The following is a 15,729-nucleotide window of genomic DNA, read 5'->3' on the forward strand; positions in this document are numbered from 1 at the left end:
TGCAATGACGCTAATGTGTAGGTCTATGAATCATAATGTTTTTAACCATTTTATTTATGTGGTTCAATGCATTGTGCTTCATAATTTATCGTATGTCTACTCCATTGATAGTCTGTCAGTCCTCTCATATTGTTTCAAACCTCCTCTGTCAAGCCAAATTGATATCAGTCCAAATCAATTGAAATGTCAGCTGTCACTCGAGAGAAAAAAAACAACCTTGGATGTTTCCCTCTCTGGTTAGAATACGAGACACAAATTAAATGTCAGGATCCCTCAGCGGGCACCGCTCCACTCTAAGAATGAATTTACATGCACAACGTCCCGGTCTAAATGGCATGTGCGATGTAGCCAATGCCAAGGTCTGCCGTGCCCCATGCCATGATCCTCCTGTGGTTGCTAAGCACTCTCTCCATCTACGGGTGACTTTGATTGATGAGACGAGGACGGCTACCGGACCCAAAGTGATTTTTCAACTTTCGCTACATACACACCACACCTTCTCCAGTCCTCGCCGCTATTGAGCATCTCCAATAGGCTTGGACAGCATAAAGTATACAGTGGGGCAAAAAATTATTTAATCAGCCACCAATTGTGCAAGTTCTCCCACTTAAAAAGATGAGAGAGGCCTGTAATTTTCATCATAGGTACACTTCAACTATGACAGACAAAATGAGGGAAGAAAATCCCGAAAATCACATTGTAGGATTTTTCATGAATTTATTTGCAAATTATGGTGAAAAATAAGTATTTGGTCACCTACAAACAAGCAAGATTTCTGGCTCTCACAGACCTGTAACCTTCTTCTTTAAGAGGCTCCTCTGTCCTCCACTCGTTACCTGTATTAATGGCACCTGTTTGAACTTGTTATCAGTACAAAAGACACCTGTCCACAACCTCAAACAGTCACACTCCAAACTCCACCATGGCCAAGACCAAAGAGCTGTCAAAGGACACCAGAAACAAATTTGTAGACCTGCACCAGGCTGGGAAGACTAAATCTGCAATAGGTAAGCAGCTTGGTTTGAAGAAATCAACTGTGGGAGCAATTATTAGGAAATGGAAGACATACAAGACCACTGATAATCTCCCTCGATCTGGGGCTCCACGCAAGATCTCACCCCGTGGGGTCAAAATGATCACAAGAACGGTGAGCAAAAATCCCAGAACCACACGGGGGGACCTAGTGAATGACCTGCAGAGAGCTGGGACCAAAGTAACAACGCCTACCATCAGTAACACACTACGCCGCCAGGGACTCAAATCCTGCAGTGCCAGACGTGTCCCCCTGCTTAAGCCAGTACATGTCCAGGCCCGTCTGAAGTTTGCTAGAGAGCATTTGGATGATCCAGAAGAAGATTGGGAGAATGTCATATGGTCAGATGAAACCAAAATAGAACTTTTTGGTAAAAACTCAACTCATCGTGTTTGGAGGACATAGAATGCTGAGTTTCATCCAAAGAACACCATACCTACTATGAAGCATGGGGGTGGAAACATCATGCTTTGGGGCTGTTTTTCTGCACAGGGACCAGGACGACTGATCCGTGGAAAGGAAAGAATGAATGGGGCCATGTATCGTGAGATTTTGAGTGAAAACCTCCTTCCATCAGCAAGGGCATTGAAGATGAAACGTGGCTGGGTCTTTCAGCATGACAATGATCCCAAACACACCGCCCAGGCAACGAAGGAGGGGCTTCGTAAGAAGCATTTCAAGGTCCTGGAGTGGCCTAGCCAGTCTCCAGATCTCAACCCCATAGAGAATCTTTGGAGGGAGTTGAAAGTCCGTGTTGCCCAGCAACAGCCCCAAAACATCACTGCTCTAGAGGAGATCTACATGGAGGAATGGGCCAAAATACCAGTGTGTGAAAACCTTGTGAAGACTTACAGAAAACGTTTGACCTCTGTCATTGCCAACAAAGAGTATATTAAAAGTATTGAGAAACTTTTGAAAATAGCCGTTGAAACTACACTGAACACTGAACAAAAAATATAAACCAACATGTAAAGTGTTGGTCCCATGTTTCCTGAGCTGAAATAAAAGCTGACAGAAAGGTCCAGTATGCATTAAATTGTATTTCTCAAAAATGTGTCTACATCACTGTTAGTGAGCATTTCTCCTTTGCCAAGATAATCCATCCATGTTTCAGAGAACGCATGACTCGACCTTCACATCTCCCCAGCCCTTTGGGGAGTTGCAGAAATGAGACAAAATTGCAATTGGATATCATGAATTGGGCAGAAAAATGGGGTAAAATATAAATATTAAAGTTTATCTTGCATTGACCGGAGAAAATAGCCTGGCTACAGGAGATAAGTACAGAGAAAAGTAGCAACACATCAGTCAGAGCACTGTCTGCTGATAGAATACCCTTTTGTGAATTCTTATCCGAGTTTAGAAGTACAACTGAAGCACAAAATTAGTCTGATGCAGATCAACAATTACAATAAGAAGCATTTTAGATCTGCGTTTACGAAACGCAGCAAGATATTTCTTATGCGTTTTTATATTTTTTTCCTGCGTGAAAATGCAGAATTCTGCATTAACACAACCCCTAAGTTTAACTTGCTATCTAAGTAAGTGGCTGAATTAATAAGGTGACGGGGCATCATATTGTGTTAGCTTTTTGCCAAGTTTGAGAAGTCAAAGCCCTTTTGGATGAGTTATTTGTACAGCTGCCACTGATATCTTGATTTCCTGCGTTTTTTCTCCTCTCTGTTCTCGGCCGATCTGCTCCTCCCCTATCTTCTCTGAGCAGAGCAGGCAGGCCCATTGCCCTAGCGACTCCAGACTCCACACAGAGACGGTGTGTAGACATACTGTTAGAGATCCAGTACTGCTCTTCCTTCAGACAAGCATGCGTCAAAACTTTGTTCATTTGTACAATGTCTCTCGTTCACATTCGCTTGGAAATGTCTAAACTCACCAGAAATGACATTCGGTAGCTCCTACCTATATATGTATAACTTTAGGAGCTGGATTCCCTGACTTGGCAATTGTTAGCATATTTAGCTAGCAGCCTTCATGGAAATGATCAATTACTTGTGCTAATTGTGTTAGCATTCTAGTAATAGAGGTTCAAAGGACTTTTTTTGCGTTTTTGGGGCTCCCTTGTGTACTAAGCCGGTAATACCGTAAATCCCAGGGTGAGAGAAGGATGGTATGATGATATGAAAGTCGGGATACCGCCCAATCCTAATCTCCAATGGTAACGACAAATAGGTCACCCACCATTTGTAACGGGTTGGAGTTATTTCCAAACACCACGGCAGTGTTGAGAAAAGAGGGGGGTCAACAAGGTACCCCTAAGGAAAGAAAGAGAGCGAGAGAAGGGATGGGGAATGTTAAGATGTTATGAGTTAAGACTGAATAGTAGTGCTGAGCGATTAGTGCCTTTTGAGGTCGGTTCGATCATAAAAAATCACAGTTTTCAAATACGGTTTCGATTATATTTTTAGACATTAAATGCACTATGCATTTGGTGTGTATATAACATTTGTTTTATTTGATTGTTATTATTTCATTCCAAGTCATCATCTCTGTTGTCTGACCAATTCACTATTTTAGTAGTTCTTCAATGTAAATAAGGCATACTTTTATGACAGCTGAATACTAACTATCAATCACTTAGATCATGTATTTTCAGGTAGAGATACCTCTCAAAGAATCTGCTTAGCATGTGCTGTCTCCTTTCTTGATCGCGCGCTCTTCTGTCCGTCTCTCAATGGCCGGCGCTCAATGGATTATGGTCATTGTAGATAGTAGCGCAGACAACGTGGCAATTATGTTGGCCTGTTGGAACTACAGTATTGGCCTGTTGGAACTACAACTCCCTACTACATCACACAGTTCAGGCTTGATCCGATTTATCTCTAGAGAAACTGAATCGAGCTCACAGAAAAATAATAATAATAATGGAAGTCAAATAATGGAACCACCGGCGAAATTTCAGTAACCGTCATTTCAGTTCATCACTCAGGCGCACTGAACAGAGACACAGGCAACTGTGGCTTTAGTTTGCCCATTCGTTCACCATGTTAAGACACGGGTTAACCGTGCTTTATTACAGTAACCAAGCACCGTAGTACACGTATCAATGTGCAAACTGTACACTTGTATCAATGTGCACCATTACAGGGAAGATAGTTAGGAGAGCAATAGGAGAGAGAGGAAGATTGAGGGATCGGGCCCCCTCAGAGCACAGACTGATGAGAGATGGTCCAATAGAGGTAACCAAGACTCACAAAAGCAATGCACAGTGTTGTGGCACGTTCAGATAGAACTATATGATGTACTGTAAAACAAACCCCTCTGACATGTAGAAAAGGGCATCTTGTCTATCTGCAACAGTGTTGTGCCTACCGAATGTGGCCCAGGCTTGTCTTGTGACTGAAACCTGCAGAGAGGGGGCAGCACAGAATGTCATTGAGTTGTACCAGAAGATGTTTTATCTTGGCGGTTGTGGGGATTTGGCAGAGTGGAAGGAGCGAGATTGCAGTAGAGAGAAAGGGGGAGGGAGAGAGCAGAACTGTAAAGGGATCGACTAGAGGGAGAGGAGCCGTGCTTATATAGGCTTTTATAACACCCACTAACCCCCCTAAGACTACAGATGTATCCATACTTCACCACCCACGTCCCTTAAATCAAGTCCTTAGCCGAGGTTCTATAAAGTGAGCCTATAGCTTAATAGCCTTGAGCAGTGCTGAATGGGCACATTTCACTATCTCCATCAGCCATCACTTCTCCAACCTAACCGCTAGCTAATTGGGTGGGGTTAGCATTGCACTATCATCCAAAGCTTGAGCATACATTTTTAGTTTGTCTTATGTGATCCCTGTGGGAATTTAACTCATGGCCTTGGCGTTGCTAACATCACACTGGTTTGCTAGCAATGCCATTTCCTTTCAACATTAAGCTTGACGTACTCTAATTAAGATACAAGAACCCTAGGAGCTATTTCCTTGGGAGTTAGTTTATCTGCAAGGCTTAGTCTTTAGTTCATTGGGTTCATAATCCTGCCAGCCCTTGATCCCCGTCATACAGATGTACATTTCCTGTTGCTGTAAGATTTTATATGTATTATGTGGATTATAATTAATGGACATTTTTGTAGGGTTTGATGAATGTTTCGTTAGGGCCAATCAAAACTGAAATGTCAAAGTGGAAATTACAAACATTAGAAGCCTTTTTAAACCTCAAATACACCGTTTTCTTTTCCTGCCGCACAGGAAAATTCGAACGCAATAAAATAGTGATCAAATTATTTTTATTTTATTTAACCTTTATTTAACTAGGCAAGTCACTTAAGAACAAATTCTTATTTACAATGACGACCTAGGAACAGTGGGTTAACTGCCTTTTTCAGGGGCAGAATGACCGATTTTCACATGGTCAGTTATGGGATTCGATCTAGCAACCTTACTGGCCCAAGTAAACCTTACTAACCAGTAGGCTACCTGCCATCCCAATTACGATCCTACATATGGATCATTGCACTCATTCCACTAAAGTTACACCTGTCCTTCTACTCCCACCCTCCCTCGCTCTCTCTCTCTGACTCTCAAAGCAAGAGTCAAAGTTCTTTAAAAGTGGTGCTTTCAAATGGAAAAGTCAATGTTTCTGCCCCTTTGCCTGGATTCCTAGCCCATCATATTTTCCTAAGAGCATAAAAGAGAGGGTGTCCGCAGGGGAGAAGAATGTCTTTTGCCACCGTCTGTGCGAGTATTGGTAGTCACAAAACAGCCATGGGAACCGCCTCGCAAAAACACTGCTCCTTGACCACTGCTTTATCACCCAGCCTCACCTGGGACTCTGTCTGTAACAGGCTTTTTCCTGGTCCACTACCCACTCCTGTCACGCTTTAACGCACACTGGCTGGAGACGTTTACCACCCAAAGATGGCAAATGAAATGCTTAGCTGGCTCCCCGATTTGCATTTGTAGGGCTGGAGCACACACTTGGAATTGTACAGTGTGTTAGTGTGAAACTTGGATCAAGTTGTGTGTTGACCAGGATTTACAGTGCCTTCAGAAAGTATTCAGACCCCTTGACTTTTATCACATTTTGTTACGTTACGTTTAATCCATTTATTCTAAAAATGGATGAAATCAAATATTTCCCACAGCAATCTACACACAATACCCCATAATGACAAAGCAAAAACAGGTTTTTAGAATTTTTTGCTAATTTATCATAAAAAATATTTTAAAAAGATACCTTTTGCTATGGGACTCGAAATTATTATTATTATTTATTTTTTTACCTTTATTTAACTAGGCAAGTCAGTTAAGAACAAATTCTTATTTTCAATGACGGCCTAGGAACAGTGGGTTAACTGCCTGTTCAGGGGCAGAACACACCTGTCTATATAAACTTCCACGGGTGAAAGTGCATGCCAGAGTGAAAACCAAGCCATGAGGTCAAAGGAATTGGCCATAGAGCTCATAAACAAGATTGTGTCGAGGCACAGATCTGGGTAAGGGTACCAAAAAATGTCTGCAGTATTGGAGGTCCCCAAGAACACAGTGGCCTCCATCATTCTTAAATGAAAGAAGTTTGGAACCACCAAGACTGTTCCTAGAGCTGTCCGCCTTGCCAAACGGAGCAATCAGGGGAGAAGGGCCTTGGTCCCTCTGACAGAGCTCCAGAGCTTCTCTGTGTAGATGGGAGAACCTTCCAGAAGGACAACCATCCCTGCAGCACTCCACCAATCAGGCCTATATGGTAGAGTGGCCAGACGGAAGCCACTCCTCAGTAAAAGGCACATGACAGCCCGCTTGGAGTTTGCCAAAAGGCACCTAAAGACTCTCAGACCATGAGAAACAAGATTCTCTGGTCTGATGAAACCAAGATTGAAGTCTTTGGCCTGAATGCCAAGCGCCACATCTATAGGAAACGTGGCACCATCCCTAAGGTGAAGTGTGGTGGTGGTAGCATCATGCTGTGGGGATGTTTTTCAGCAGTAGGGACTGTGAGACTAGTCAGGATCGAGGCAAAGATGAATGGAGCAAAGTACAGAAAGATCCTTGATGAAAACCTGCTCCAGAGCGCTCAGGACCTCAGACTGAAGTTTCACCTTCCAACAGGACAACAACCCTACACACACAGCCAAGACAACGCAGGTGTGGCTTTGGGAAAAATCTCTGAATGTCCTTGTATGGCCGAGCCAGAGTCAGGACTTGTACTCAATCAAACATCTTTGAAGAGACCTGAAAATAGCTGTGCAGTAATGCTCCCCATCCAACCTGACAGAACTTGAGAGGATCTGCAGAGGAATGGGAGAAACTCACCAAATACAGGGGTGCCAAGTGTGTAGCGTCATACCCAAGAAGACTCGAGGTTGTAATTGCTGCCAAAGGTGCTTCAACAAAGTCCTGAGTAAAGGGTCTGAATACTTAGGCTTTTTTGCAAACATTTCAAAAACCTGTTTTTGCTTTGTCATTATTGGATATTGTGTGTAGATTTTTGAGGGGGAAAAAACAACTTAATCCATTTTAGAATAAGGCTGTAACGTAACGAAATGTGGAAAAAGTCAAGGGGTGCACTGTATATGATTGTTTGGGATTTTTTTTCAAAAGCTACAAATTGATGTTGTTGTTAGTAAGTGGGTGATTTGTGTATGCAAAGTATTCTCATTGTTAATAACATCCTCATAGGAACTGGAGAACTGTTTCCGCTCATGAATAATTCCGACACAAATTAAGATTTCTGATTGAATTCCAACCCACTCTAGAAATATGTAATGGAATGTTTTGAACTTCCATAAATGGCACTTAGCTAATAGAGAATTTTACTAGTCATGTCCTGGAGACTACAGTGTGTTTCAGTTCAGATGCCTCTCCTCACTATAATGTGCTGTATACAGACTGACATTTATGCTCTCTAATGTTGAGGCCAGGTATTTGACATGACACTCAGGTAGCAGGCAGTCCTCTGTAGCTATTGCTAGCAGAATAATTCAGCCTGAATAGACCTACCACTGGGTTCAGACCTGGGTTCAAATAGTCATTCGGATTCTGAAAGCAATATAATTAAAGGTGCAAACACCACCCATCTGGCACTCTAGACAGGCTCAATCAAACAAATATTTCAAGGAAGCCAAATATTACTTGAGCCCAGGTCTGCCTCAGTACAGACTACTGGCCAGTTGCTTCAAGGCGGCAGCTTTGGGCGCTGCATTATCATGATTCTGCATTGCAGATATACAGTGCTTTCAGAAATTACGCACACCACTTTTTCTACATTTTCTTGTTACAGCCTGAATTTAAAACTAATACAATTTAGATTTGTTTGTCACTGGCCTAGAGACAATACCCCATAATGTCAAAGTAGTATGATGTTTTTCTAAATTTTTACAAATTAATTAAAAGCTGAAATGTCTTGAGTCAATAAGTATTCAACCCCTTTGTTATTCCAAACCTAAATAAGTTCAGGAGTAAAAATGTGCTTAACAAGTCACAAGTTTAATGGACTCATCACTCTGTGCAATAATAGTGTTTAACATCATTTTTTAATTACTACCTCATCTCTGTACCCCACACATACAATTTATCTGTAAGGTCCCTCAGTTGAGTTGTACATTTCAAACATAAATGCAACCACAAAGACCAGGGAGGTTTTCCAATGCTTCACAAAGAAGGGCCTGTTGGTAGATGGGTAACAAATAAAAAGAAGCAGATATTGAATATCCCTTTAAGCATAGTGAAGTTATTAATTACACTTTGGATGGTATATCAATACACCCAGTCCATCACTTGGTCCGTCTATGTCATGGAAAGAGCAGGTGTTCCAAATGTTTTGTACACTCAGTGTATACAGAGAGTACCAGTATCAGATCAATATGCAGGTGTACGAGGTGCTCTATATATATAAAAGTATGTGGCCACCCCTTAAAATTAGTGGATTCGGCAATTTAAGCCACACACGTTGCTGACAGGTATATAAAATCGAGCAAACAGTCATGCAATCTACATAGACAAACATTTGCAGTAGAATGTCCTTACTAAAGAGCTCAGTGACTTTCAACATGGCAGTGTCATAGGATGCCACCTTTCCAACAAGTCAGTTTGTCAAACTTCTGCCCTGCTAGAGCTGCCCCAGTCAACTGTAAGTGCTGTTATTGTGAAGTGGGAAACGTCTAGGAGCAACAACGGCTCAGCCGTGAAGTGGTAGCCCACACAAGCTCACAGAACGGGAGTGCTGAAGCGCGTAACACGTAAAAACGTGTCTGACCTCACTACCGAGTTCCAAACTGCCTCTGGAAGCAGCGTCAGCACAATAACTGTTCGTTTGGAGCTTCATCGAATGTGTATCCATGGTCAAGCAGCCGCATCATCATGCACAATGTCAAGGGTCGGCTGGAGTGGTGTAAAGCTCGCCGCCATTGGACTGCAGTGGAAATACATTCTCTGAAGTGATGAATCACGCTTCACCATCTGGCAGTCCAACGGACAAATCTGGGTTTGGCGGATGCCAGGAGAACGGTACCTGCCAGAATGCATAGTGCCAACTGTAAAGTATTGGTGGAGGAGGAATACTGGTCTAGGGCTGTTTTTCATGGTTTGGGCTAGGTCCCTTAATTCGAGTTAAGGGAAATTTTAACACTACAGCATACAATGACATTCTAGACAATTCTGTGCTTCCAACTTTATGGCAACAGTTTGGGGATGGCCCTTTCCTGTTTCATCATGACAATGCCCCTGTGCAGAAAGTGAGGTCCATACAGAAATGGTTTGTCGAAATCAGTGTGGAAGAACTTGACTGGCCTGCACAGAGCCCTGACTTCAACCCTATCGAACACCTTTGCGATGAATTGGAACACCGACTGCGAGCCAGGCCTAATCGCCCAAAGTCAGTGCCCAACATCACTAATGCTCTTGTGGCTGAATGGAAGCAAGTCCCCACAGCAATATTCCAACATCTAGTGGAAAGCCTTCCTAGAAGAGTGGAGGTTGTTATAGCAGCAAAGGGGGGGAGAACTCCATATTATTGCCTGTGATTTTAGAATGAGATATTCAACGAGCAGGTTTCCACATACTTTTAGTCATGTAGTGTATTTGAGGTAGTTATGTAAATGAAGGCAGGGTAGAATGACTAGGCATTCAGGCTACATAATAATGAGAAGTACAATAAATAACAGAGTAGCAGCAGCATATGATGAGTGTAAATGTGTGTTTGTGTTGTCCTTATGCATTTGCATGTGCATATACAGTGGATGTGTGTTAGTTTTGTGTGAATGTGTGTGAGATGTCATGTCAGATCGGCGATAACAACAAGGAAGGAAGGCAGGAAGGATCCATTTTAAGAGTACTCAAACAGGGCCTGTGCTTAACACAGGGTGAAAAGGGACATTTGTGTTTATTTTGTACTGGCCAGTGATGCACAGTGAGGTAATAGATTTTGGGAGATGTTAGCTGGGTGAGATGAGGACCTAAGGGTCTTGGACTGGAACAAACAGCTGTTTCATAATGTACTATATTGAATAGCTGTTCATCACACCCTCATGTAACACGGATGCAGCCGGGGTTCTCTTCACGTGTGGCTTTTGTTTTAGGTGTTGGGGCTATGCTCAATACAATACATATTTTTTTACCCATTTGCACAAAATTGATACATTTGCAGTCAGCACTGGGATTTGAACCGACAACCCTCCAGTTACTGGCCTGTTTCTCTAACCTCGAGGCTACAGCCAACTGTACTGAGATGGTTCAATATGACTCCGAATAAACTGGTTGTTCTGTTGGTGTCCGGTAATGTAGCTTTATGACTAATTTCCATGTTTTCATTACGGTAAGAATGTCCTGACAGAGGAGGAAGAGTTACCTTGTTGTTTTTTGGGGTACTTAATTGAAGTCATTTTCACTAGCAAGTCCTGTGGCACTTTACGCCTCGCCATGTCTTTCATTCTATTTTTTAAAAGCCTCATTTGACAATGTTTTGGCAGGATACAGGCTTTCTAAAGGCTATTGTCTTACGTCAGTGGCTTCCAGCAGATTGTCTTCTGTTGTAAAGCAGTCGATATCCATCATACAGGAGCTTCTTACGCTCTCTGACCCCCCTTTATTCCCTTGGCTGTTATCCCAGTAACAGCTGCAGTCAGGCCCGCTAGAACCCCAGCTACCCTGGGCTATTATTGGAAGTTTCCAAACCCCTCTTCAGAAAGTTGGAGTTTTCTCACTCTTTCCAACTCCTGTAGCTTAAATGGTTCAATAGAAGCCCAAGGAGGCACTGGATATGTGCAGCTTTGGATTGAACGCTATCCCTTCACTTTTTGTTCTTTTTGTATTGATGGAATGGCAATATCGCTAGCTTCTTTAGAGCCTCAGGAAATGTCAGTGCCCACAGGCTAACACGTTCTCAATATCAACATGATTTGTTCTTCTGAGTGGTAATAATTAGGCTATAGCTTCACACATCACTCACTGATCTCCTTATGTCTGTTGATTTTCCATCAACAGTTACAACCCCTCATCATAAGGCCAACAACATTGTCATAACAACGACATAACGGACGTCATAACCAGTCATGACTTGTGGTGTTGGCCTTATGACTGGGAAGGTTCAAGCAAAGTGTTACTATGGTAACTCCACCAGATGCTCTCCATTGAGATGGTCTCCCAAACTGTAACGTCCGTCGTTAAATGAAGACCAAGGTGCAGCGTGGTAGGGTACATTTTCTTTCATTTGAAATGTTCCACCAAAAATAATAAACAACTCAACGAACGTAAAGCTAGGAGTGCAACACATGCAACACACAAAGACAAGATCCCACAACAGAAGGTGGGAAAAAGGGCTGCCTAAGTATGATCCCCAATCAGAGACAACGATAGACAGCTGCCTCTGATTGGGAACCATACTCGGACAACAAAGATATATAAACATAGATTTCCCACCCTAATCACACCCTGACCTACCAAATAGAGAATTTAAAGGATCTCTAAGGTCAGGGCGTGACACGAACACTAACTAGTGTGTCTGTCTTCTTCATGTCTTTGTCCAGGTGGCTGACTTCATCCACTCTCTTCACGGCTGTGATGAACAAGCCAAGCAGTTCAAAGAGGAGGTAAGAGATGACACACCCTCTATCCACCCTCTGGTCCCCCTCCTCTAGTCCCCCTTTAGTTACCCTCTGGCCCCTCTCTAATCTCCCTCTAGTCCCCTTCTAATCCCCTCAGGTCCCCTTCTAATCCCCTTATGGTCCCCCTCTAGTCCCTCCTGGCCCCCTCTGGTACCCCTCTGGCCCCCCTCTAATCCCCCTCTGGTCCCCCTCCTCTAGTCCCCTCTGGCCCTCCTCCTCTAGTCCCCTCTGGCCCCCTCTTGTCTCCTCTGGCCCCGTCTGGCCTGCCTCTAGTCCCCTTTAATCCCCTCTGGTCTGTATCTGGCCCCCTCTAGTCCCCTCTGTCCCCCCTCTGTCCCCCTTTAGTCCACTCTGGCCTGCCTCTAGTCCCCTTTAATCCCCTCTGGCCCCCTCTAATCCCCTCTGGTCTGTATCTGGCCCCCTCTGCCCCCCTTTAGTCCCCTCTGTCCCCCTTATCCCCTCTGGCCCCCTCTAGTCCCCTCTGTCCCCCTTTAGTCCCCTCTGGCCCCCTTTAGTCCCCTCTGGCACCCCCTCTAGTCCCCTCTGTCCCCCTCTAGTCCCCTCTGTCCCCCTTTAGTCCCCTCTGGCCCCCTCTAGTCCCCCTTTAGTCCCCTCTGGCCCCCTTTAGTCCCCTCTAGCCCCAGTTTAGTGGCCTCTGGCCCCCTTTAGTCCCCTCTGTCCCCCTTTAGTCCCCTCTGGCCCCCACTAGTCTCCTCTGGCCCCCTCTAGTCCCCTTTAATCCCCTCTGGCCCCCTGTAATCCCCTCTGGTCTCTATCTGTCCCCCCACTAGTCCCCTCTGGCCCCTCTCTAGTCCTCTCTGGACCCCCTCTAGTCCCCTCTGGCCCCCTCTAATCCCATCTGGTATCTCTCTGGTCCCCCTCTAGTCCCGTCTGGCCCCCTCTAGTCCTTCTCTAGTCCCCCCGTCCAAAGTAATCTAAATAGTTTTAATGCTGGCCCTCCTCCATACGGCTAAACTAATGTGGCGAAACAGGTGTGGAGTAGCCTTTGCCCGTATAGTTGTTAGGCTGCCGTCTGCAACAAAACACTTCGTGAAATGGATTCTCTTCCTTCGTCTCCACTATGTTTGGTCCACTATGTTTGGTTTGTTTGAGTTCATAATTATATAGAGGTAAGGAGACATGACTGGAATCCAAAGCAATTCATTAAATGCTAGTAGCAGTAGCGATTAGCATTCCGAGCACAGCCATCTTTCCCTCAGCTAATCTGACTCTAGTGTTTGCCATTGCTCTCTTGGTTATTGAAATCCCCTTTTCACCAATCCCAGTTAACACTCCACAGTTGTGCTTTTTACATACACAAAATGTGAGTTGCACGTTTAGTCGTTGAACAAGCATTTACCATCTGATCCAACTGATAAATACACGATTACTGTTTCATAAATGATCAAATGGCTCATACTCTCTGTATACTGGCAGATAAGATCTCTAGCCCTTAGAGAGTGAGAGGGATTTTTTTTCTAAGTCTCACTGGGTTCAATTGACTGCATATCAGCTGTTAACCCATGCTGTAATCTGATTGGTTGTCGTCCAACAGCAAATTGACGGGAAAGCCTTCTTGCTGCTGACCCAGCGCGACATCGTCAAGATCATGAGCGTGAAACTCGGTCCTGCTCTCAAGATATACAACTCCATCCTGATGTTCAAGCACGCTGAGGACAACCAATCGGCTGCTGGCAACGCCAACACATGAAGCATCGGAAGCCACACCCACCAGGCCCACCCTATGTGTCTGTCAAACACATAGATTTACTGTATGGATTCATTCCAAAATCCCCTGACCCCTGACTCCTGCTCCTTCACCTTGGCCTACAGGCACTTTAGTTAAAGGACTTGAACTTCAACTAAAGCCGCTACATGATCTGTCCAGACCGATGGACTTTCAGGTTTGTGTGTGTGCATGTGCGTGTGTGTGTGTGTCTTCTTCCTTGGACACAGCCTCTAATTCTGCCTTTAATACTCAAATGTAGGTGTCATGAAGGTCAACTCAACAAAACCCGCATTTACAGCTACACAGCACAGTTTTCTATGTCTTTTACGCTGTAGCTTCTCCATGCTCTACTTTTCTCCTTCAGGATCAAAGAAGTGACAATCACCATCAACAGTACAAAGCCGTGTACTACATCATGACAAACTGTGCTTTTTCTGGGTCATCACGGTGCTATGTGTATTCCGATTACAGTCTACATCACAGTACGGGAGTTGACCTCTGGTACTACCAGCTTACGATCTCTGTCTATCGACTCAAACAGGGATACATATTCTCTGCCATTTTGATTTGTTTTGATTCTATTTTGTATAAATGTTATGTCACTACCTATCAACTCACCTATATTTATTGTGAAAAATATCTTGGTGTTTGCATAGTTGAAGGAAATTAATATATTATATATGAGGAAATTGTTTTCAATTTAATTTGATAATATATTGCACATTAGAAGAACGAAAAATAACTTGACTTACGTTTTGGAAAATGTAAAACCATGGGATAGCTTTAGCTGAAGATAGTCTAAATAAGTGTCATTTATGTTATTATAATGTTAAGATATCTTATGTAGTCTTACTTTCTGTGGTACTGCAGCGCGAGACAATAGCCATGTACGTTTATCATTATTTACTTTTTGATCCATACTCGTTGAAAAGGACCAATATTGTCTTTTCTGTTCTCCTTCATTTTCATTTTTGCTCTCCTTTTTACCATTGGGGTAAGTTTTCTCACAGTCCTGATAGGTTGAAGTTGTTTTCTTATTATCAAAGAACAGCATACTTGATCTTCTGCACAATTAAGAGTTTAATTGTATATTTTGCTATAACTTGGAACTTAAGCTATATGTTGAAACAACTGTGCTATATCATTTGTTCTCTAGTCTTAATATGAATGTTGCTACTAAATTTCAACAGAACTCCATTGAAACTTCAGGAATATGAAGAAACCGTTTACTGTACTTTCTGCTTTTTTCCTATAGGGACTTTCTCTCTATCCCAAATGTCAAGCATCCGGAAACGTATATTTTATTCTGATGCTGCTTGTCTTTCTCAATGCTGTAACGCGCAAGACTGCTGTTTAGTGCATGGACAATAGTGCTACATCTTGGTACAACCTCCAATATGGAGTTAGATATCTGCCCTTAACATATTCTACACGTATTTAGGTGACTCACAATCTATTTTGGCGGATATCTACCTCCATATATCGACCACTTATCTATGAAAATGACAACTAATTGAACCATAAAGATGTGTTGTACATATTTGTAAACCCTGTTTCTTACACTGAATTTACACTTTGTACACACTTAATAGATTCAGATCACATGACTTCACAATCCAAATAAACAGTGCAAAGTCCCTGCCGTCTCCACACTCCGTTTTAGTTCTCCTCAAGACAGTTTTGCATTATTTATTGTTTATTTGACTACTACAGTGCGAAGGCTGCACGCCCATTTCCAACTTCCAAGGTCCCCCTTGACATTATGTACAAAAATGGAAATTAATGGACTGTGGCTGGGATTTATTCAACTGCAGATAGTGGTCTTCCGGATTGCACTTTCTATTTGATTTGCACAGCAGCGTGTTTCGGATGGTTAATTTAGATACTGGCAGTCCTGTGGTGTGACACATTCAGTTCTGACTGCAA

At 43.2% G+C, this 15,729-nt stretch overlaps 1 protein-coding gene across 5 annotated transcripts in view; it reads left to right on the top strand.

The window, feature by feature from the left end:
- The window catches only part of LOC115130197 (lethal(3)malignant brain tumor-like protein 4), a 137,468-nt gene extending 122,026 nt beyond the window's left edge, over positions 1 to 15,442 (top strand). For 4 of the 5 annotated variants that reach the window (XM_029661078.2, XM_029661079.2, XM_029661080.2 and 1 more), the window contains 2 exons: positions 11,997 to 12,059; positions 13,630 to 15,442. In XM_029661078.2, coding sequence (XP_029516938.1) covers positions 11,997 to 12,059; positions 13,630 to 13,785 — 219 coding nt within the window. In that variant the 3' untranslated portion in view covers positions 13,786 to 15,442. The remainder of the gene's footprint in view (positions 1 to 11,996; positions 12,060 to 13,629) is intronic. The other variant, XR_003863743.2, reaches the window with a different exon arrangement.
- Positions 15,443 to 15,729: the final 287 nt, after the last annotated feature.

Source organism: Oncorhynchus nerka, linkage group LG6 (genome assembly GCF_034236695.1).
Source record: "Oncorhynchus nerka isolate Pitt River linkage group LG6, Oner_Uvic_2.0, whole genome shotgun sequence".
Classification (NCBI taxonomy): Eukaryota; Metazoa; Chordata; class Actinopteri; order Salmoniformes; family Salmonidae; genus Oncorhynchus; species Oncorhynchus nerka.